Source organism: Cebidichthys violaceus, unplaced genomic scaffold (genome assembly GCF_023349555.1).
Source record: "Cebidichthys violaceus isolate CVI_PGR_0920_01 unplaced genomic scaffold, fCebVio1.0.p SCAF_5, whole genome shotgun sequence".
Classification (NCBI taxonomy): domain Eukaryota; kingdom Metazoa; phylum Chordata; class Actinopteri; order Perciformes; family Stichaeidae; genus Cebidichthys; species Cebidichthys violaceus.
In genome coordinates, this window is record NW_027176705.1 from 16607610 (window position 1) to 16630583 (window position 22974).

Sequence of the window (22974 nt, forward strand, 5' to 3'; positions counted from 1 at the left end):
CCTTTATTCGATGCAAAAGCTCTGAAAATATGACATGCCAGTGTAAAAGTATTCACTCGTACAGATGAAGCTACAGAGAATCCTCCTCACCTGAATGAAACAGACTGTGGACGAGGAACTCTGGAAACCAAATTACTGGCGAGGAAAAAAAAGGAAAATCCCTCATGGGCATCATTCTGAGAGGTGAAAATGGTTTGAGTCAACTTTGGAGCAGGTCATTCAGGTTTGATGTTACTCAAAGACGCCACACACAAAGATTTTTAATAAAGGTATTCTATTGTTCCTCTAGTTCATGTGAAGAAGAAGAGAAGGTCTTGACATTTTGTCCACTCAGACAGTACATCTCTTTCTGGAAAAAGTCTCCCAGTGTCCGTCTCCCCAGACAGTGCCTTTATGTTCCTGCCGTTCAGAAAGCTGAATCCCATTTATTTAACATTACGATATGCTGGCGTATTACAGTCTGCCCATCATAACTTTGGCTTATTTTTCCCACTGTGTGTTTGACTGGAGTGCACGGAGAGAGGAGGAGTAGCCAAAGGCTTTGCCGGCACAACTCCCCAGACTCCTCATTTAACAGCAGCAAAGTGCTGCCAGGGAGCAGGCTGTGTGTGTGTGTGTGTGTGTGTGTGTGTGTGTGTGTGTGTGTGTGTGTGTGTGTGTGTGTGTGTGTGTGTGTGTGTGTGTGTGTGTGATTTAAAGTGTATTTATTCTGTAGCTTGTAGCTCGGGGAACAGCCAGCGAAGCTGCCAGAGATGAGCAATGATGGGGTGCACACACACACACACACACACAATGTCTGGGCCTCTCCGCTGGGGCCCAACGATCTTCACTTACCCTTCACCCTGCTGAAAGGGAGAGAGTGCGGAGAGGAAAGGAGACGGAGATTATAATATGCTGAGAGATGGAGACAAGGGCCCGAGAAGGCACAGTATTATGAATGGAATTACTGTCGAACAAGAGGAGGGGAGGAAAGGAAAGGAAAGGAGGTCAGAGGACGTCAGGGGCTGGTGGGAGGCAGAGAGGAGATGGAGCAATCTCAGTCTGGTGAGATACCTGAGAGAGACAACGCTAACACACACACACACATAGTTCATACTGTATATATGTACTGCATACACACTCGGTGATAATACCACCCTCTTATCTGGCAAGTAAAGGTCAACAGCAACACTGACAAGTTCTCTTTCTAACTCGTTTTCTGTGTGTGTAGGGCATCCGTACAGTATTTACCTGTACAGGTGTACGAGCACGGTATATGTGTGAGTGTATTTTTCCTAAGCTTGCGCACAATCTGTGTCCATATGTGTGCAGCATGTGTGCGTGCACGCATTCCCTGACATCTGTCTCTTGACCTTGTGTGTATGCGCCCAGCAGCGGTGTGCCATGCCCCTTACTAAGCAGGTTGGATGAATGGGTATGGGCTGTGATTCTGACAACACCACACCTCATTATCAAGTAACTCCTGCTGAGAGAGGGGGAGAGAGGGGGAGGGCGGGAGAGAGACGTGGGGATGAATAGTTATTCATTAACAACCTTGTTAGTTCTCTCTCTCTCACTATGGACACTCAGAGACGCTGCACAGGACAAACACCGTACTGCGTTGCCCTCAGGGTTCCAGGTCACACCGGTTCATCCATTTATCTTTAAGTCGAAAGGCGAAAGGTGTTGCATGTGTTTCAGGGTGACAGTCAATATTAATAATAGAACAATGCGCTAAGTAGCGTACAGATCTCCGCCAGGTGTGTCTGCAACGACCACAGCTGTATCGCGTAATTGAATCAACGCAACCCACAATTGGCTGAGCCTCCGTGTAGACATACTGTCCTGTAAGGCGTCGTAAAACACACTTCATTCAAAGTAAAATCGAAGCGGCGATGTATGCAGGCGATCGGCTCAAAGTCGTTGTATAAGACTTTTGTCATAACATAGAATCTTGCCAGAAAACACTCGGCTGTTTTATCACTAGCGGCCCCTACCGACTGTTGGCCCGTTAAGAGTAGTGAGTGACGAGTCAGCAGGCCGCCAATGTCAGCATTAAACGGGCAATAAAAGGTGTTTTTTGAGAAAGTGTGAGTCACCAAGTTTGCAGCTGTAGAATGGGAGATTAGCAGTGGACGGACACGGAGATGCACACTCACTTACCGTTTTTAGTTTAATGTGGCATTGAAGACATCAAAATATGTTGAGAGTCTGTATGTTAATAATAATTGAATGTACAAGGAGTTATCTACACGTGACTTGAGCTTATGATATGTACAGTGTCACTTGTGAAAGTCAAAATATCACCAATTTTTGTTGTTGTCCATTTCCAATAGATAAACCTATTTCTCTGATCTGTGCTGCTATGCTCTGGCTCTATGCGACTGCAAGTGAAGCTCATTTTGTGATTTTTTTTTTTTTTTTTTTTTTTTTTTTTTGGTTTGGCCATTTATGCTACCTGAAGACTAACAGGTTTGTTTACTTGTGTTCTAGATTTCTGGCTAATGGCCTTACTATCACAACAGCAATCAGCAGTCTGCACAGCTCCTCTGGGAAATTGTGGAGCCCACTTATTTTACAGCTAATCAAAGTATTGAAAAGCCACTCTTACATTTGTCTGTTGATGCCAGGGAGATAAAACAGAGACACTCATGTCTTTTTCTCTTGTGAAACTGTGGTTTGTCAAAATTAGAGTTTTGTTTTTTTTTCTTTGATACATAAATATGCTCCGGCTATTGTCATTACATTGGCTTCTTTTGACCCGCCATATTTGGCTGTTCATGCCACCAAGCTGCAAATTGAAATAGATTCAATAACACCAGCTGGCATAAAGAGAGAATTGCAACAAGTCCGGATTGGTTGCCGCCTAAGATTATAATGCACAGAGGGGGGACAGAGGAGAAAGGAAGAGAGGGAGGATATTTGACAGAGAGAGGCGAGGACAGAAAAGAGTGAGCGCTCATGAGGAGGAGAATCATAACAGGCCCAGATCAATGTGGAGCTCTCTGCAGACCGTCCAATTAGGCTAATGAGTTCAGGGGATTAGCAACGGCTCCCTCACACTCACACACACACACACATTGTACATGCACAACCTTTTAAAAAAAAAAAAAAAACACATGTTAACCTGCAGCAAACATATTTATCATACCTTAACCTTTCAGACATTTATTAGATCCAAAACAACTTAGATGCAAATTAATATTTGCCGCATCATGCTGTTGCCTCAAGCAGTGTCGTAAAAAGCCAGCTTATTGCGCTCGACATCATACCGGTGCTCGGCCACGGTATACCTTTAGTTTTTTTCAGCGAGCGCTACCCTATTCTCATACCCTTTTTTATTAGGTGTTTGGAAGATGGAGCTGGAAACGTGCCGGACCATTCACGATGTGGAGTGGGTGGATGAGAGAAATGGAAAAAAAAGGGGAGAAAATGAGAGGGTTCAGAGGGCCAAGCCGAGAGAGGGGAGCAGGAAAAAGGAGAGGAGTGAGAATTCAGGGTTGGACAGAAAATAGGAAGATAAGAGATGGGAGGAGAAGAACGCGGGGAGATCAACGCAGAGGAGGGGAGGAAATATTGGTGTGGAAGGAAAGAAATTGAGTGGAGAGGTAACCCTCCACGGAGACATGGAGAATTACTATTGATCGGGCTTAGCATGCTTTTTCTCATCCCTGTTTTTCACTCCTTTGCCTCCCTCCTTCGTCCCTCTTCCCTCATCTTTTTTTTTCTCCCCTCTAGCTTCTCTCACTTTCATCTTTCCTCTTCCTCTGCTCAGCCTGTAACTTCTCCTCTGTCTCTCTCTCTTTTCTCCATAGATTGTCAAGAGATTGTTAAACTTTGAATTTGTCACCGCTGTCTGCCGATCCGTTGATCAATCGGCCTCCAAAGACCCTCGAGTTTAAATGAAATGCATGTACGTGTCTTAATCTAGGATGTAGCTTGTCACAGACTCTCCGTCTTGCTTGCTGTCTGTTTAGATGCCGGCGCAAATATGTGTAACTACAAGGCAGAAACATGCTGTTGTAATGGTTAAAAAAATAATGAGAGGCTTTCCTCAATGCATTCAAACTTCATGAAGCCACGCATCGTGGAAGTTCTACAATCTTGAGTGTACCTGGAGCAAACATGTTTCAGCACTGGCTGAGAGGATATTCTTTTTGGCACACTGTCAAGTTTCCATTCCTCCTGCCAATCTTGCGGCGTGTTGAACTGAAGTGCAGCGCGGTGAAAACCCGCTTGGTTTTGTTGGGTGATGAGTCTTGTCTCCAAAAGTTCCTCAGAATAGAAGTTATTTATAAACGGCAAGGTCATCTCTTGCATGAGCAGCTCAGTACACTCTAAATGTTCTTTAATAAAACTCTCTGATCATTTCTGAAAACTTTCTAAACTTGTAGAATTAATTTAGTTTTTATCTCGTCCGACTTATTTAGCTTGTTTTGTTTTTTTCCCCTTTCTATTCTCATAATCGTCTATTGTTCTGTACTTTAAGTTGTTGCCGTACTGTTATCTCTGAACTAAAAGTAGGTATGCCATCACGTCATGGACCAAGGACGGAACATATGATGGAGCTTAATTTGTAGAGAACCTACTATTTCTATTTCATTTTTAGTAAGCTAAAACTAGGCTGATGAGGGCTGTCCTTAGGTCTCTCTCTCTCTCTCACTCACTCTCTCTCTCACTCACTCACTCACTCACTCACACACACACAGTGTCATTCCAGTCGTCGTCAGGTGTCGACATGCTTCTGAGCTGTAGTGTTTAAGAGGCAGTGCAAAGCTGGGTGGTGATAAGGACAGAACAACTATAAAGCCCTCCAGGTCATTCACGTATCACCCAACGGCCATGCGCTCTCTTGCACACACACATGCACACATGCACATGCACACAACTTTCGTCAGGAATCAGTGTCCGGATCTTGACAACGTTGTATGGTCACTGAATGAGGCTCTCTCCTGGCGAGGTGGACCTTGTGTGCGTATTCTTTACCTCGTGGCTCCACTCACGTTATTATCTCTGCAATTTGCTCCTTTTATCGTCGCCACAGGAGCGAATGGTTTCTATAGCGACGGGCTCTAGGAATTTCTCCAAAAAAAAAAAAAAACGTTTTATTTCTTTGGGTTCTGAAGCCCTGTGGAGTATGAGAGCGAGCGTGTGGACTGAAAGCCAATTATGTTTCTGACCCTTTTTTCCCTTTCTTTGTGAGATCAGGATTTGCGTGTGGTTGTGTTTTACACACGTTTTACATAATGTTTCATGTTCAGATTCCTCATTTATTCTTGATTTGCTCTATTTTTTGTTGACTAAAAATCCACATTTCCCTCGGTGCCAATACACACACACTTGACTCAGTTTCAGACTGACGCTAGATGTCACATTGTCTGCCCAGAGGTGGTAAAAACCTCCAGACAGCACAAGGTTTTTCATGATGTGTCACAAACCCTCGACAGATGGACACTCTCACACAAACACATTAACATGTTGTAGCTCCCTCAGAGGCATCCATGTCCTCTCTGTGTCTGTCTCTCTCTCTAATGTTGCTCACATTGTTGCTTTATTTTTCATTTTGCTATATTATGCCCGCAGGGAAGTAAAGTTTGTCGGCTTCAGTATCGGGGGGAGAGTTTTGTCATCGTCCTCGCTATCCGGCAATCTGCTGAGAGGAAAAACGAGGGACGATAAATAGAGGGCGATCAAAATGAATTTCACCAATTCCAGATTCCTCCTCCGTCCTTCCATTTAAAATCAATTCATGTGCGTTATGTGTTCTGTACTCAATGACGAGCAGATAGGTAATTTGAGATCGACGTAGAGGAGACATATTCAAAGGGTTCACATAATAGTGTGCAGGTATAAAAGACCGGTGAGAGACAAACTTAAACTGGCCCATGTCATACTCATACTGATGATGATGACACAAACCTTCTCATCATCTACAAGTGACTTTACAAAGATGGACACAGTTTAAACCTCAGCAAATGTTCCATTACTTCTATCTTTCCTTCAATGCAAACCATCTGTTGTAGTAACTTAATGGAATCTTTACAAGTGTGTTCCTTTAAGAAGCATTTTACTTAAGTTGTAAGGCCAATGAATCTATCAAGGCTACATTCAGACCCTGAAGAAACTTGGTCTTTGTGTTATTATTGTCTTCATATGTCTGAAAAGATGTTGCTTCGTATGTCTGAAAAGATGTTGTTTCGGCTTTCAGCTCACTCTGCAGGAAGTTGCATTTTCTTATTTCAGCTATGCGCTAAGGTCTTTATCTTTTGTTTCCACGGCCATTTAAAACAGTAATTTAAAGTATTTGTCTCTATCTAATAGCTTTATATATTTACCTATATATTAACCTGAATGTCTGAATGTTTAAGTTAATGATAAAGTTCAGTACACTGGAGAGACTGGGCTGTGTAGATTGGGGCAATACCTTTGAGGGACATACACACCAAAATATTTGAATTCATAAACAAAGCACTCAGATGGAGAAGAGCAGCTTCTTCTACATCCTTCTGTGTACTTCAGTTTTCTTTCTTACCCCCTCCTCTCAGCACAAATCTGGCTGCAACATTTAGGAATCTGTATATCTACTTGTGTGTGCGCGGTCCTAACTGTTCCCTTGTTTGTGTTATCTGCCGGGCTTTGGATCACTAACTCGTCGAATGCGATGCATATCTTGCCCACATAAGTATGTATGCGTGTGCCTGTTCAGAACTCCATTAAAATGGGAAAGTGCACACAGATGTACACGCCAAGGCCGGCTGCTTGTGCTGCTTTGAATCTGCTTTGTCTTCTAAGAGATGGATTGTAGGCTGTCAGTCATGTGCACAGGGTGGAATTCCCTGCCAATCCCTCCGCTGGCTCTGCCTCGGGGAGATGGGACAAAAACACACAGAACATGGCCACTCAGATACACACTGCTCTGCATAGCACTCGCTTTGCCAGCCTCCCCTTGTTGTGAAATGGCTTTGCTCCAGCCGTGGCCACATTTCCTAGCCAGTCTACTTTCTCTCTCTCTCTCACTCACTCACTCACACACACACACACACACAGCACTCGGCAGACGCTAAGCCAGGCTCCCTGCCTGCAACGTAACCCCCCTTGATCCTCCATCACACACACACACACACACACACACACACACACACACACACACACACACACACACACACACACACACACACCCTGCTGAGTGGCCCGAGTGCAAGCCATCCCCCTCTTGTCTACAGACAGGGAGCAGCAGTCTGTCAAAAAACATCAAACCAAGACTGGCTTAAAGGTCCAATCCCCTCAAAACAATCCTGTTCTTTCCAGCCCGGTTGACAGGGGTTCAGTGTGAAGCTCTGGGCGGCCGTGGGCTGATTTAAAACGGCTTCCCCTGCTGGATCCATCTCCAAGTCACACTCGATTGGAGGATATCAACAACAAGAAGTGGCGTTCCCATGAAGGCCGCTTCGTGGTTCATAATAAAAGCAGCAGTAGGTGAAGGGGATTATGGGTATTCGTAGGTGACAGGTGCGGCTGTGGAGCTCAGCATGAGCAGCACAACTAAAAACTGATGTGGCTCATCTGGCTGCTGGAGGTTGGTGTTTGTTTCTGGGTCACTGTCCATGTTACTGTGCATTAGATTTGACCGTTTCCAGACTTCAGAGTTTCTGACATTGTTTTCCTTCATGGTTTCTTTGCATGTACTGAGGGTCTAAGGTCAGTTGTAGTAGATGTTATTTAACAAATGTTTTATTTGCCATATTTAACTATGTGTGCTTTTATGACTGATGATGACTAAGGTGTGTGCAGTATTGTTCTACGTAAAGTCCTGAAAGGCCTTGACCAGAAGTTGGACTTGAACAGAGCACCGTAACAAAATTTCAACCTCCACAGCTTTCAGTTTTGCAAAGTCTCCTCCAAGGTTCGGTTAGGTTTGACAGCTCCCTGTATGTGTTTGCTCCTCAGTAATGAAATTGTTCCATCAGGCTACACGAGCCGCTGGTGAGGATATGACTTTTGTCGTCTCCTGCTGTCTCACAGCAGTGGGATGTGTGTGTTTCCACAGAGTATGTTAGAACGCACACAAACATTTTGTTATGTTGTTTATCAGGCCGTCCGAATCACCTTGGAACAATACTCAAGAATCTGCAGTCATGTTAGCGGCTCCTTGGGGCTGTGCTGCACAACAGTGCTCTGAGATTAATGCTAACATGCTCACAATCATGATGCTACCTTGCTTGGTATTTAGCAGGTATAACGGTAACCGTGTTTAGCATCTTAGTCCAGAATGTTAGCATGCAAACATTTGCCAATTAGTCCTAAACCCAATAAGCACAGCGGAAGCTGATGGAAATGTCCTTTATGTTGCTTCATGACCAAACACGTGTGTTCGAGACATTTCACTGGATGGGTGAAAACTGTTGTGAATTGTTTGATTGTATAATATAATGTTAAGCTGTATAGTGTGCAGCATAAAACAGGAAGTGCTTTTACTTTGAAGAGGCGTTTTGTAGCATATGTGCTTTTTGACGCTAACCTAGATATGATTTATACGTAGAAAGCCACATGTCGAATGTTCACTTTTCTAATACTGCAGTTCCAGACAGTAAAATGGTCCGTTCAAACCAGACGTGCCTTGGTCCTCATTAGAAGCGCCACTTCACAACAAAAACGTTGACCTGCTGGTGGCGCGAGATTGAAAAGTCACAGAATGACTAGAGTCATTAGTGTTCATCCTCTGGGTACCATGAATGTCTCTACCAAATTCCTTGTCAATACATCCAATAGTGTTGTTGAAACCACAAATAGAAATGTTTGCACTGCAATAAAAGTCACTTTTGTGAAGTTGTTGAGATATTTCAGTCTGGACCAGAGTGGTGGACGGACTGAAGGACATTGCCATCCCTCAGACGCTGCTAGCATGGCTAAAAGGCAACAGTTGTTGCCAATCTAAATTTACTATCTCTTCCTCTTTTCATTTTCCTTCTGTTTCAGTGAATTTACTTGATTATTATTAAAAACCATGTATACTATCCCATACAGCAGAACACAGCTTTCCACTTAACTGCTGTGGTACAATGCTCGTACACACACACACACACACACACACACACACACACACACACACACACACACACACACACACGCACACTCTCTCTCTCTCAGTAAATGTCAGACACCCCAGGATTCATCTGAAATGCCTGGTAGAAGACAGGGCTTTGTGCTGCACAAGTCAATGTCCATAAAACTCTGCCCAGCTCTTCCTGGAATCTGTAATATGTCTGTCCTTCTCCTACTCTCCTATGGTATCTGCGGTGTGCAATTAAAGCAATTATGCTGGCTCTTTGCAACACCCAGCAACCTATAAAAGCTGTGGGGGGGGGGGATACGTAGGGCGAGATAGAGAGATGAAAAGCTTTGTCGGGTAGGAGGTGGCAAAAGTCGATGGGTCTATTCTGCGTTCAGACCGGCCGGAGCAGCATCATGGACAAGCTGTCATTGCACTAACATAGAATAGCCACTGCTGGTTTCACCTAAAATGACTCACTTTCACCCACTGGCTGATGAAACTGTACCCCTATATGTGATGATCCCTCGGTAAAATGCTGGCTTTATTTGTGCACTATGGAAGAGAATAAAAATAGTGAAATGTTGAGCTGACCCTGGTTCAGCTGAGGTGGCCAAAAATGAACCGGACAAATCTTTTCTTTTCTTTTTTTTTTTTTTTAAACTGAACTGAGGTTAGCCATAGATTAAGAAGAATCAAGAGAGAAGCAAAGCTGTTGTGCTCCTCTCGGCCTGCAATACGCAGTCCATCCACATTAGTGCTGATCGCTGGCTGCCTCGAGGCTCTCTCTCTCTCTCTCTCTCTCTCTCTCTCTCGCTTCTTCCTCCCCTCTTTCTCTCTTTCCCTCGCTTTGTTTACCACGTAGAGGTTGATTTATGTCGGCTGCACTTGGCAGAGTTGGGTGGCGTGGGCGAGATACAGCAGCTGAAGGGGAGAGAGAGGAAGAGAGAGACGAGAAGGAGGGGGAAGCGAAACGAGTAAGGCCAAGTCGGAGTGGCGTGTCAGGGGAGAGGAGAGAGAGAGATGAGCTGAGAGGAGAAACAGGAGACGAAGGGTTGGATTAGAATAGTAAGTAAGGAGGGCGAGATTACAGGATGGAGGAGAGGGAGGCTGTGCCAGGAGTCGGGGAAAGGTGCTGGCCTCAGGTGTCTCACTCTGATTTGTATCTTTTATGATGCTTGTTCAGAACACAAGGTCTCACGCCGCCGTCCCTCTGGCTCGGCCGCTCCTGTTCAGTGTTTCTTTCTCATCGCGTTCACTTGTACATTTGAGTCTTGTCCCCGACAGTCATGATAGGTTATGCTGGAGCTGATTGTATTACCTGAAACTTTAACGATTCCTTTGGGAAAGCAGGGAAGTTGCAGCTACGGATCACCAAAGCAAACGGGGGTTACGTTTACACACACAGCTGGCACGTTAATCGGTTGTAATAAGCAACAAAGTCTTGACTGAAAATTTGCAGAGCTTATGGGCTGCATTGTTCACAGAATGTTTAAAAGGGAAGCAAAGCACTAAATATTTATGAGACGGATAGAAGTTGAACAAAGGAAAAAAAAAATCTACATATGCAAATATGCAAGGCCGATTCTGGCTCTGGGTTCAAATTCATACAATGCCCAACATGTCACACCTTAGAGAAGTACAAATTGCTGATGATTAAGTGCCGTTGTTGTGTTGCATGCTAACAAGCTGACAATGACAACGCTAACATGCTGTTGTGTAGCATGTTCACGATGTTCACCATCTGAATTTAGTGTGTTAGACATTGCACTTCTTTTGCTTGGATACACATAACACAAAAAGGATGTTGACTATGGGGTTAGGTAAAAAGTTAAGGGGTGATTAAAGTTATTACATTTCATCCCGAGTGGAACATGAATGTGTGCGCCAAATTTCATGGCAGTCCATCCAACAGTTGTTGAGACATTTCACAAAGAAACGCAAATATTAATCTCGTTGTGGCGCGGGAGGAAAAGTCAGGGGATCACCGAAGTAATTAGGATTCGTTCTCTGGACACCATACATTTCTGTATAAAATGTCATGGCAATCCATTTTGTTCTTTTGAGAAAAAACGACCTTATCAGACTTATGGTGGCACAAAAACAAAAGGAAGGGTATCACCAAACTCTGCATGGTGCATCCTCTGGAGACCATGATTTAACAAAGCACTGGGGCGAAATGCTCTTTTGAGTGAGGTTTTTAATCTCATTAAAGAATGCCTTTTCTCTCTCTCTCTCTCCCTTCCTGCAGCCGGTCAGCTGAGCCAGTCGGCTCACTTCTCCCTCCAGCTGCCCTACACTGTGCTGGGCCTCGGACGGAGCGCCAACTTCCTGGATCACCTATTCGTCGGCATTCCCCGGCAGCCTGGAGAGACGGTGAGGAAATATATGAGGCTTGTGTTACCTGGACACTTCTCAGCGCTCCTGTAGGAACAAACACCGGTTGTACGCTCTGACCGAATATTTAAAGGGAGATGCATTTATAGAGGTGGGGTTGAGACCTGCAGCAGATAGAGAAAGGGAATTAAAACAAATTGCATCAAAATATTTGTTTCTTAAAAAGTATAATGCCACTTATGTGCCCAATGAAGTCATTTCTGAGCCCCCTAACATGTCCTGATTAACAGTGAGCGTGGCTGAGACATTTAATGTCTCTGTGATACAGTCTAGGGGGAAAAAACACAATGAGAGACAAGTGAAAATATCCTCAGGATCTTGAAAACTTTCCAAGAAAACATGTTAAAAGTCATAAGCAGAGATATAGTTGTTTTATTTCTCCTTCAGCTCAGGCTCTATTTCACAATGAGCTAGATGTTTCCACTGAGGTTTGTGAGACTTGTTTGAAGGGTATTTTGCAAAGAATCGGAAGAGGGATTTCCTTCAATGTATTTTCTCTTCTTATCAATAGCAATGCTGAACACGAACAGCATTCTCTCCCTAATCCTGCAAAAGCATTTAATGAACAGTTGAGGTTGTTTTCATTTTCTTCTTCAAGCAGCAGCTTGATGCAGCAAAATATGTGATAACTGGTGTTTATATCAATTCAAATGATTGTGTCTTCAAAATGTTTACAAATAAGGTAAGCACAAGAGGATGGGGGAAAAGCTGCAGCCCACAAAATGTTTTTCTTTTCTTATTACTTTATGTAATTTGTGAAATGATGGATCAAAATGCAATAGCTTAACACACAAAAAAACCTAAACATTGTAATCAGTTCTTCATCCCCTCCAGCTTTTAAGTCTTTGTTTTGCTTGTGTATATATGGATCCTATCCACAAGCAAGTCGTTTTTTTAATTCTAGTTGCATATTTATTTTAGTTTGAATTTTGTAGCCCACAAAAGACTCCCATTTGGGCCGGATAAACATAATGGCATACTGATGCACTAGAGGCGAGATTGGGCAGTAAAAAATGGCGGTGAAGAAGAAGCTTTTTTTTTCTTGTCCCATCAAGTGATTGAAGTTACTATGAGGAACCTTTAACTGGTCATGAAACAGTCTCAATCTAATAGTGATACCACTATATGACGAGACCTTCAGCAAGAAGGTTGTCTATTTCTATAGTTATTCTTAATGCTTGTCACCGGCACCGCCGGGTCCGATTCCGGCAACATCGGACAAAACCTGGAGCAGAGCATCACCTTGCTGCTCCTCCGGTCCCCGCTGGGAGCCAACACCGACGCCATGCTGCTGGAGGCCCAGGCCGTATTGCTGAGCCCGTTGGGGGGGAAGGGAGGCAAGGGTGGAACCAGAACCACGACTTCGCGGAACAGACTGTCACACCTCTGCAGCAGCAGCAAAACACAAACGCTTTTGTCCACAGGGTCTGCCAAAATACCCACAAAGTAATACTCCTCTTAGTAGCTTTAAATAGAAGAAGAGAGGTTAAATAGACAGTTTCTTTTTGGCAGATAGATTCCGAATCCCATATGGAATGATCGCTGAACTCACTCGGGTTTGATAAAGGTGCAGCGACCTCCTCTTGAGCAGAAATATCAATACCGCCGTCTTTACTTTGAGATTCATCTGTTTAACAATTCTGCGAGCAAAGGATGTACTGCATAAATGACTCCAGATGAAGCCAATGTGCGCCTCCTGTCACACTACAAGCCAGCATTGTATTAATATAGTAAATAATTGATTGTGTTCATGTTTTTAATCTATTCGTCAGCCACATTTCTACACAACACTACTTCAAATGTCAGCGCTCTTCAGTTCTGCTCTCTCACTGTCTCCGCATTCATCTCCATCTCTGTTTCCTCTCGCTCTCTCACTCGTCACACTGAATATTAGGCACGACAGCCCCCCCCCCCTTGTGGTACCAAGATCTTTGTCAAGCAGCTGATTAGAATTGCAGATGGGTCGGTCCGCGACTCAGAAGCTGTAGTGCACCGACAACGCTCATCTCAAACAAGCTGCTTTGTTGTCCCCTTTTCCGCTTACTCCTTCTCCCTACGCAAAGAAATGTGACCTTTTTTTCCTCCTCCTCGCCCGTTCCTTCTACAAACTGAATTAATGAATGCCTAAAGATGCGGCCCATTATGCCGAGTAGGTTGTTTTTAGTTCTTCACCCAGAGGGACTATGGAGTGGAGTAACTCCATCAAATCTACCTGTAATTAGGAGCAGAAGCTTCTGCCTTGGAACGAGGAGAAATCCTGACCTCCGCCCTGCCTCAGTCGGCAGGTTTGGATCTTTCTGTCTGTCGCCTCTCTCTCTCTCTCTCTCTCTCTCTCTCTCTCTCTCTCTCTCACTCTCTCTCTCTCCCTCATTCTGGTTTCCTCAGTCCTTATATGTGTCCTGCTTCCATTATCTCCTTGTCTCCCTCGCTGTGCCTTTTACAATTTTCTCCTCCAACAATGAGAGTCTCTGCCTGCTGCTTCACAGAGGTTTTGTAAAATCTACTTGGATATCTTCCATCTTCCGTCCAATCATTCCTCTCTTTTTATTACCCCCCTCCCTCATCCATCTCTCTCTGTGAGTCTCTCTCCTCCTGTTCACTTATCTTCCACCCAGGGGATTCCCTTTGCTGCTCAAAGTGGTTTACTTCACTAATCAGTCCCCTACTTGTCACTCTCTCTCTCTGTCTGTCTGTCTCCCTCACCCTCCATCTCTGTATCTGTCTCCCCCTGCTCTCTTGCCGTGTGCCAGTTTCCCTGGCTTTGAACCAGAGTGCCTCTCTCTGAAGACTTGGGAACACTTTTCTCTTCCAAACAGCCAGTTCGGATCCGCTCCCAGGCAGCAGCGACGGCGGAGGCTGACTCGTCTCCAGCTCTGCTCCCCCGCCAGTTGCCGCATCGACGGCAGCGCTTTCCAAGAGCTAAGCGACAATGGCTGGCGGCGAGAATGTGCTCGTTGTGTGAAGAGCAGTGCCGCTGTTGCGCGCGTATTCAAAATAGCTGCGAGATGTGGCTCCTCTTGACTGATGAAGAACGGAGAGCAACAATTAAAGAGCAGCAACGCTTCCAGACTCTGCCAAATGTAGGACTGGAAATTCCTCACAGCTACAAGCGTGATTAGAGCTTTTAATTCATTAACATGATCCCCCCCCCCCTTTCTTTGTTTATCTCGCTGCACTTTTCACCCCTAATGAGTCTGAGAAGGAGCTACATCAGGACATGAGACCAACTGAGACTCAGCAGACAGTGAAGAAGGGAGCCAACAGAAAGTGTTGATGATGCTGGGCTTTTCCTGTTCCATGCGGGGGTTAAACACAGTCTGTGTCAGTCTGATGTCAGACGTCCTCATTGGGTGTTGAGCCTCAAGGTGGCAAAGTACCAAATATGAAAGTTGAACTTGTGCAAAGTCAAACTGCCAGTCAAACACAGCGCCGCCAGCAAATGTTCTTTCAGCTCACTGCAACTTGAGATGTGATGGTTAACTCCTCGTCTGAACAGCTGCTGCTGGCCCAGTCGATCACCCGAGTGTCCTCTCACAGTCAACTACACCTGGATGGAAAAAAAAAAAAAAAAGATAGAAATGTGGGATGTGATGGAAACAAAGGATACAAGCCAGAAACATGCAGCCCAGAGAGCGAAGACACAGGATGAGAAAAAGGCGATGCATATTTTATCTAGACGGACACTGAGATCGTGGCTTGTTGCTCTGCAGATGGCCGAACTCTCTCGCAAGCACACCCGGCAACAGACATACTTAATCACGCGTGCAGATATGCATTCAGACATGCATACCCTCGCTAGGAAGAACTTTGTTCCCCACAGTCATCTATTACATGTAGCAGGTTGTCTGTGTGTTAAACGCACAGCTTAAAATAGCCACTCAACAGCAGATAAGAAAAACCACGGGACTATATTATTCTGCCCCAGAGGACTTAACATACATATTGAGAGAGTGTGTGTGTCTGCACGTCTCTATGGAAATCTGCGTGTGAATGCTCATATCTAGGGTGGCCAAACTGCGGCCCACTGGCTGTTTTTAAGTGGCCTACATTTTTTTAAATAAACTAGAATATTGCCTGAGCATATTTCTAATAAATTGCTGAATATGTGCATTGTTTAAACTGTTCATGTTCACGTAATTTTGTGAAATTATCAGTCTTAAACTCTTGGCACAGAAACCACTATCTTACCATTTCTGCCAGTTCTGTTTGTTACATTTTAATATTAGAGGGATTGATATCAAACTGTTGCGTTTTCATCGTAATCTTGAGGTGTGCTCATAGGCCTTGAACAGAAACCTATATTGGTATTTGGCAATTTCTGCCTGTTTTAATTTTACCCATCTACAGATTAACAATATTTCAGTGGGAAATGAAGCCATGCACTGTATTAGAGTTTAAAACTATTTAATTCATTTTAAGAGCATCAGATACAGGAATACTTTTTGTAATATACTGTAATAGCAAATGTTGAACTGTTTGGTATTGTTGCGTAGTTATTTAGTTTTATTATTCTGTGTCTTTTCAGGAAATAAGGAAGAAAGAGTGGACGGCCATCATTCCCAACTCTCAGCTCATCGTCATCCCCTTCCCACACAACCAGCCCCGCAGGTACGCAAACACTTGCACTTGCAGATCTAGCGCGGCAAAGACGGGTCACACTGTGAATCCTCTTTTGCTTGTTCACAGCTGTGTAATTTGCTGGGAGCCCCGTTGACGCTTGTTGCTAAGGATACCATTCAACGATTGAAGCGCCTCATCTCGAAGGCACTAAACGATATATATTCAAGTTAATGTTACGCGACACGGTTAGTGTCTTCGTGGTGCTGTCTTTACAAAATAATCTGTTACTACACACACACACACACACACCTCGCAGCATGTGTTCTCATGTTTTCATGACGTTGTTCACATGTAGCTCAAACCCCGGGAGGAGCTCCAGATGGCTATTCAACACACACAAACACACACACACACACACACACACACACACACACACACACACACACGTGAGCACCCTCCTCCATACAACCACACAATACTGTGAACTCACCGGCACAGACACACACCTACAAGTGCACCGTGAGCGAGATCGAACTGAGCAGGTGCCTCTGTATTCTTCTCACACGCTGTCTCAAGCTCACAGATTGTGAGATGATGAATTTGATATATCAAAGCGGGTGGATTTGCTGGAAATACTTAAAAAGTTCTTGGAAAACCAGAAAGAGAGCAGCAGCGCTTCATTCTGTTCAGCTGCGACAAGAAAGCGGACGAGATGTTCATTTATTTATTTTAACGTAATGAGGACACAATCTCTGCTAATGTGTGCCATTTGGTAATTACATTGTTTTCTGTCTGTCAGATAAAACAGCACATGGCAAGTGTTTTGTCTCCCCCCGCTCTCTCTCTCTCTCTCTCTCTCTCTCTCTCTCTCTCTCTCTCTCAAGTTGGAGCGCTAAGTTGTACCTGACTCCTAGCAACAGCGTGTTGCTGACGGCCATCGCACTGATCGGAGTGTGCGTCTTCATCCTCGTCATCATTGGCATCCTCCACTGGCAAGAGAAGGTCAGGACACACACACACACACACACACACACTCTCACATACAATGGTGTGGTTAATGTCGGCCTTCTTCCTGATGAGTTACTATTTTAGAGTGCAGAGAGAGAGAAAGAGAGCGAGCAGATTGGTCAACCAACAGCAGATGGGTCTTGCTGTCCCTGTCCTGTAGTCCTCTAGCCTCCCACTGAGACACACACACACACACACACTCTTTTTCTCTCTCTTTCTCTTCCTCCGCCCATCGTTGTCTCTCTCCCTTGGCCTCAACCAGGAAGGACGTTCAGCTGTAATTGCCTGCTTCTGTCCTTTCAGCATGGCAGATCTGCTGTTCATTATTGCCATAAAAATGCCCTCAATGGGGTCAATGCATGCTTTCACGTGCGTTTTGTGCTTCCTGCTGGTCCGGTAGTTGTTTCAAACACACACACACACACACACACACACACACACACCCCTACAACAACAATTAATAATTCTCGCAAATGTTCTTTTCCCCCTTTTTTCATCTCCACACTGTGGTAACGCTGTCTGCTGGGCTGAGCGGTGCAGTACGTTGCTGGCATCTTCTCCGAGCCATCTGCCGCACGAATCTGTGTGCGCGCGTTTAATGTGCGCCTGCCTGTGTTTATGTGTGTCTTCGCGCAGGATGGCGCGTGTGCGCGGTCACACACGCAGACACGCTCTAATTGCCCTCTTTTTTGGAATATGTGGGCGTTAGCATCAGCTTCATCTGAACCGAAGCTGCATTTAAAAAAAAAAATTATCAAAAAAGAAAGAAAGTGCGGCTTGTGCCTGAACGGAGCGTTTACACAGTGTGTGTGTGTGTGTGTGTGTGTGTGTGTGTGTGTGTGTGTGTGTGTGTGTGTGTGTGTGTGTGTGTGTGTGTGTGTGTGTGTCTTCGTCTTCCTCCCACTGTCTAGAGAAAGAAGAGAGTGAGAGGAAGAAAGAGGGGAAAAAATGCTAATTTTAACAAGAAAAAACTTCTTGCAGCGGCTGGCAGTGTACTTCACATGAAATCAAATCTGGCGTGTTCACACAGGCAGAATGACGGGTTTGAAGCCACAAAGAAGCAATGCATTTGGCTTTGATCGCATTAATGTGCTTAGGCTGACCAGTCAAAGTCATGTCTGCCTTGTTCACTCCCTCCCCGGTACAGACAGTGGGAGCTGGTTCTGGGAGTATTTTAGCCACACTGAAGTGTTTCTCTTAGTTTTATCAGGAGTTTTGTGGATCATTTATTGTTGCTATTGGTTTATCTAAAGGCTATTCATTATTTTTACTTATTTTTATACTCAGGAGTTACCGGTGCTGCTCTAAAATGGAAGCTGGTCGCATTCATAAGTCAGAGCTGAGGCTAATTCAGAATGTTTTGTTGTTGCATTTCAGAAAGAAAAAAAAAAAAACGTGCGACAATTTCTGAATATACATTTAACACTGACTTCAAATTGCTGAATGGATTATCGGTTTTCTACCACACATAATCTCCAGCATCTGTTGCTGTTAGCCGGTCACGCAGCAGAATCTGATGTTTCACACTTAAATGCTCCTTAGAATTCATAGTTGACTTCTCTCTTCCCGTTTTAGGCTTTGGGCTTTTTTTTTAGAAGAGAATGAATTTTTCTAACACAACTCCTCATCTTTTCGTCTCATGCCCGTCCAAGTCGTGGAAGTTTGCCAACTTCACCGCTCGATGCCTGTGCAGAAGAGTAAATGAGACTTTGACTTTCTGGACTTTGGACTCCAAAAAAAAACCAAACTCCAGCCCAACAATAGAAAATTGTATAAAATACAACCAATCTTATATACATGAAGTACATACATACACATACAGTACAAAGCGGCCAATTGAGTATTCACACATGGATGAATGATGATGAGTTTGGTATGTGGTCATGTAAGGTCAATCCTATAAACTATTAGAGAGGCAATATTTAATCTGTAAACAGAAGAAATGCATCAGCTGGTAAAATTCATTCCATTTTACCATAAATGGACCTGTGTGTCAACGAGGCATCCCATGAAAACAAAGTGCTATACAGGTGCATCTCAATGAATGAATGATCATCCCAAAGTTAATTTATTTCAGTAATTCAATTCAAAAAGTGAAACTCATATATTATATAGATTCATTACACACAGGGTGATGTATTTAAAGCATTTATTTCTTTTAATTTTGATGATTATGGCTTACAGCTAATGAAAACCCCAAATTCAGTATCTCAGAAAATGTGAATATTGTGAATAAGTTCAATATTGTAGACTCGTGGGGTCACACTCTAATCAGCTAATGAACTCAAAACACCTGCAGAGGTATCCTGAGCCTTTAAATGGTCTCTGTCTGGTTCAGTAGGCTACACAATCATGGGGAAGACTGCTGACTTGACAGTTGTCCAGAAGACAGTCATTGACAGCCTCCACAAGGAGGGTAAGCAACGAAAGGTCAAGAGTCACCACACACAGACGTATCCAGGACATGGGTTGCAACTGTCGCATTCCTTGTGTCAAGCCACTCCTGAACCAGAGACAACGTCAGAAGCGTCTTACCTGGGCTAAGGAGAAAAAGGACTGGACTGTTGCTCAGTGGTCCAAAGTCCTCTTTTCAGATGAAAGTCCATTTTGCATTTCATTTGGAAATCAAGGTCCCAGAGTCTAGAGGAAGAGTGGAGAAGCACACAATCCAAGCTGCTTGAGGTCCAGTGCGAAGTTTCCACAGTCAGGGATGATTTGGGGAGCCGTGTCATCTGCTGGTGTTGCTCCACTGTGTTTTATCAAGTCCAAAGGCAGTGCAGCCGTGTACCAGGACATTTTAGAGCGCTTCATGCTTCCCTCTGCTGACAAGCTTTATGGAGATGCTGATTTCATTTTCCAGCAGGACTTGACACCTGCCCACACTGCCAAACGTACCAACACCTGTTAATGACCACGGTATCACTGTGCTTGATTGGCCTGCAAACCGGCCTGACCTAAACCCCATAGAGAATCTATGGAGCTAAACCCCATAGAGAATATATGGACCTAAACCCCATAGAGAATCTATGGACCTAAACCCCATAGAGAATCTATGGACCTAAACCCCATAGATCCCCCATCGTCAAGAGGAAGATGAGAGACACCAGACCCAACAATGCAGACGAGCTGAAGGCCGCTATCAAAGCAACCTGGGCTTCCATAACACCTCGGCCGCATTGATGCAGTAATTCATGCAAAAGGAGCCCCGACCAAGTATCGAGTGCATACTGTATACTGTACATGGACATACTTTTCAGTAGGCCAACATTTCTGTATTAAAAATCCTTTTTTTTAATTGGTCTTTTTATTTTCTGAGTTACAGAATTTTTGGTTTTCATTAGCTGTAAGCCATAATCATCAACATTAAAAGAAATAAACGCTTGAAATATATCACCCTGTGTGTAATGAATGAATCTATATAATATATGAGTTTCACTTTTTGAATTGAACTTTTCGATGATATTCTAATTCATTGAGCCGCACCTGTATATACTCATTGGAAGTGAATAAAAGACATTAAGGCTCAGATAAAAAGAGGAGAACCAGCAATGCGATACATTAAAAGCACATAAATAATGGATTTGGAAGCATTTCATTTTGGAGAAAAAGAGTCGAGCACTTTACATTAAATGGTAATAAAAAAAAACAATGATGAGTTCTTTAAATTCGCTCTGGATGTGATGTTTCCCCTTTTACCATGCGGCACTTCATCATAATGATAATAACGTTAGTTTCGTTTAGCTTGTAATGGAATCCATAATGCTGCTGCTCTCGTTATCGATACAGACTTGTGATATACAGTGTCACTGTGTTCAGCCCACTGACAGCTTTTGATTTGATTAATCTCTGAAAGACACGCATCGGGGCTGATGTGGCGAAACGTTCCGCAACAATCCAGAGGGGGAATTCTGTGTCGCCAGCATCCTCCCTGATATCTCCTCTTCTTTCAGCTCTTTATTTACGCCGGGCCGTCCGGTAAGGTCAGGGCGAGCCCGCTGATCGACATTTGGCATTTCTGCGTGTTTGCGCCGCCGCCTCTGGTATTTTCTCTTCTAATAACAAAGACAGGCAGAGGGCAAAGACGTTGCCGCCCTGCCTAACAAGCTAACAGGGCTTTTACACAACTCCCAAGAACTTTGGTGCAAGACGATATTAGCCGGAGTATTCATTGTCTTCATGCAGGACATGCGGGCCAGACTTAATTAGTTGACATTAGAGCCCAGAGAGACTATGCCGTACCTCACAGTAGGTTTTCACCTGCTTTCAGACACAGTCGCTACCGCACCGTCATTAAAACCTTGAGATGGACACAAATCAATGCCGCTGCATCGTGATGAGTCAGGCTTCAGGATGACAATTTGGTGTAGTATCCCCTTGATAGTCAATTAGACCAGGCTTCAGCAGCGGCACAGCCCAGTGGCTCAGTTATCCGATGGAAAGAACATTGCATCAATCCATCTGCTCCTTAGAAATATGTTGCCCTAAACAAGTGAAAAAAACGAATGCACAACATCAATCAATATGAGGCGCTGTTATCTCGGAAGATAGATGAAGGCTTTATTACAAATCATAACTGACGGGATTCAAAAATTAAATAAAATGCAGCAAATGCGTGGCTGTCCGTCTTTTGGTTTCAGCAAATTCGTCGACATCAGGGAAGGATCGGCTCTCCTTTAAAAGTCAAAAAGTCCTGATACTGATGCCCATTTTCTACCCCATCATCAGTTCTTCTCTGATATCAAATAACAGATGTGAACGCATTATTGACTACACTGTCACCAGTCCAGATGATATGGGATCTTTATTTTTCTTTGGTGCTCAACTTCTGTCAAAAGGCAAAACAGCACGACAGCGCGCTTCACTGCTTTAGTCCTGGGCCCCATCAGAACTCATTACAACGTCTAAACGTATAAAACACGCCATCATCTATTAAATATGATGCATTGTTAAAGTTGAATCTACTGAGGATATAAAGTAGGTAAAGTTAGCTCCAACTGGGCCACCTACAAATGGGCTCACACTTGTTCAAGTCTGCCTTGAAACAATCTTCACAAGCCCTCGTGTAGAAAGAAAAAAAAATCCTCTACTTTAATTACAATATAAGAGATGGAAGACAAAATACTCAGTCCTCTTTCTGTGGAAATAGTGCAAAGCTCAGCAAAAGCTAATACGATTCTGAGTTAGTGGAATCAAGTATAAAATGCCCTCTTTGTGTTAATGTCCCTTTGCATTGGCGAGGAAACATTGGGCCTCATGCAGGAAGCGACATGAGGACAAATTACCTCTTGGTTTTGTTTGTGTCCACGACTTGTTCTCATTTTGATAGTAGCCATTGATTTCTGGGATCCACCATTGTTTTTCTTATTGTTGCTCTTCTCCTAGGTAAGAGAAAGTGTTGCGATTGGTCGAGAGCCCTCTTACCAAGATAAGAAAAAAAACATATTGTGTTCACAGAGCGTTTGCATCTGCCTTCATAGTGTTTCTGGGGGGCGTTACCTATGCTGATAACAACCAGTCACACCTCCATTCAGCACACCGGAACTTGCTAGAGCAGAGATGAACATTTGGTGGATCTGGAGTTGACTTCTGTTATATTTTCTCTTAACAGAAGAGACAATTTAAAAGAAATTGGAGAGAATGTTGCTGCATGGGGCCCAATTTTTGTGGTAACAAGGGAAATTTGCATTAAAAAGCTTGTAACTTTGGAAAAAACATGCTTGGTTTGATTAACCCAGACTGCAGAAGCCTCATATTCTGGTAAAAATGGTCAAATGCATTTACACAGAAGGACTGTGGCATTTGTACTCTATTACTTAGACTGGAGTAGAGTTTGAAATGGATGATTCCTTCCTGCCACTGTACAGCCTTCATGGACAAGACGAATGATTACAATCGCTATTTCAATCTGAGTGTTGTGTGGAAACACACACACAAGTCTTGTAATGGAAAAAAATATATCCTTATATTATGAAATGTTTTAA

At 43.8% G+C, this 22974-nt stretch overlaps 1 protein-coding gene across 1 annotated transcript in view; it reads left to right on the top strand.

Moving 5' to 3' along the window:
• Positions 1 to 22974, top strand: part of itfg1 (integrin alpha FG-GAP repeat containing 1) — a 127339-nt gene that overhangs the window by 101601 nt on the left and 2764 nt on the right. Inside the window, exons 15-17 of the mRNA XM_068730718.1 lie at positions 11280 to 11404; positions 15951 to 16033; positions 16870 to 16987. Of these exons, the coding sequence (XP_068586819.1) occupies positions 11280 to 11404; positions 15951 to 16033; positions 16870 to 16987 (326 nt within the window). The remainder of the gene's footprint in view (positions 1 to 11279; positions 11405 to 15950; positions 16034 to 16869; positions 16988 to 22974) is intronic.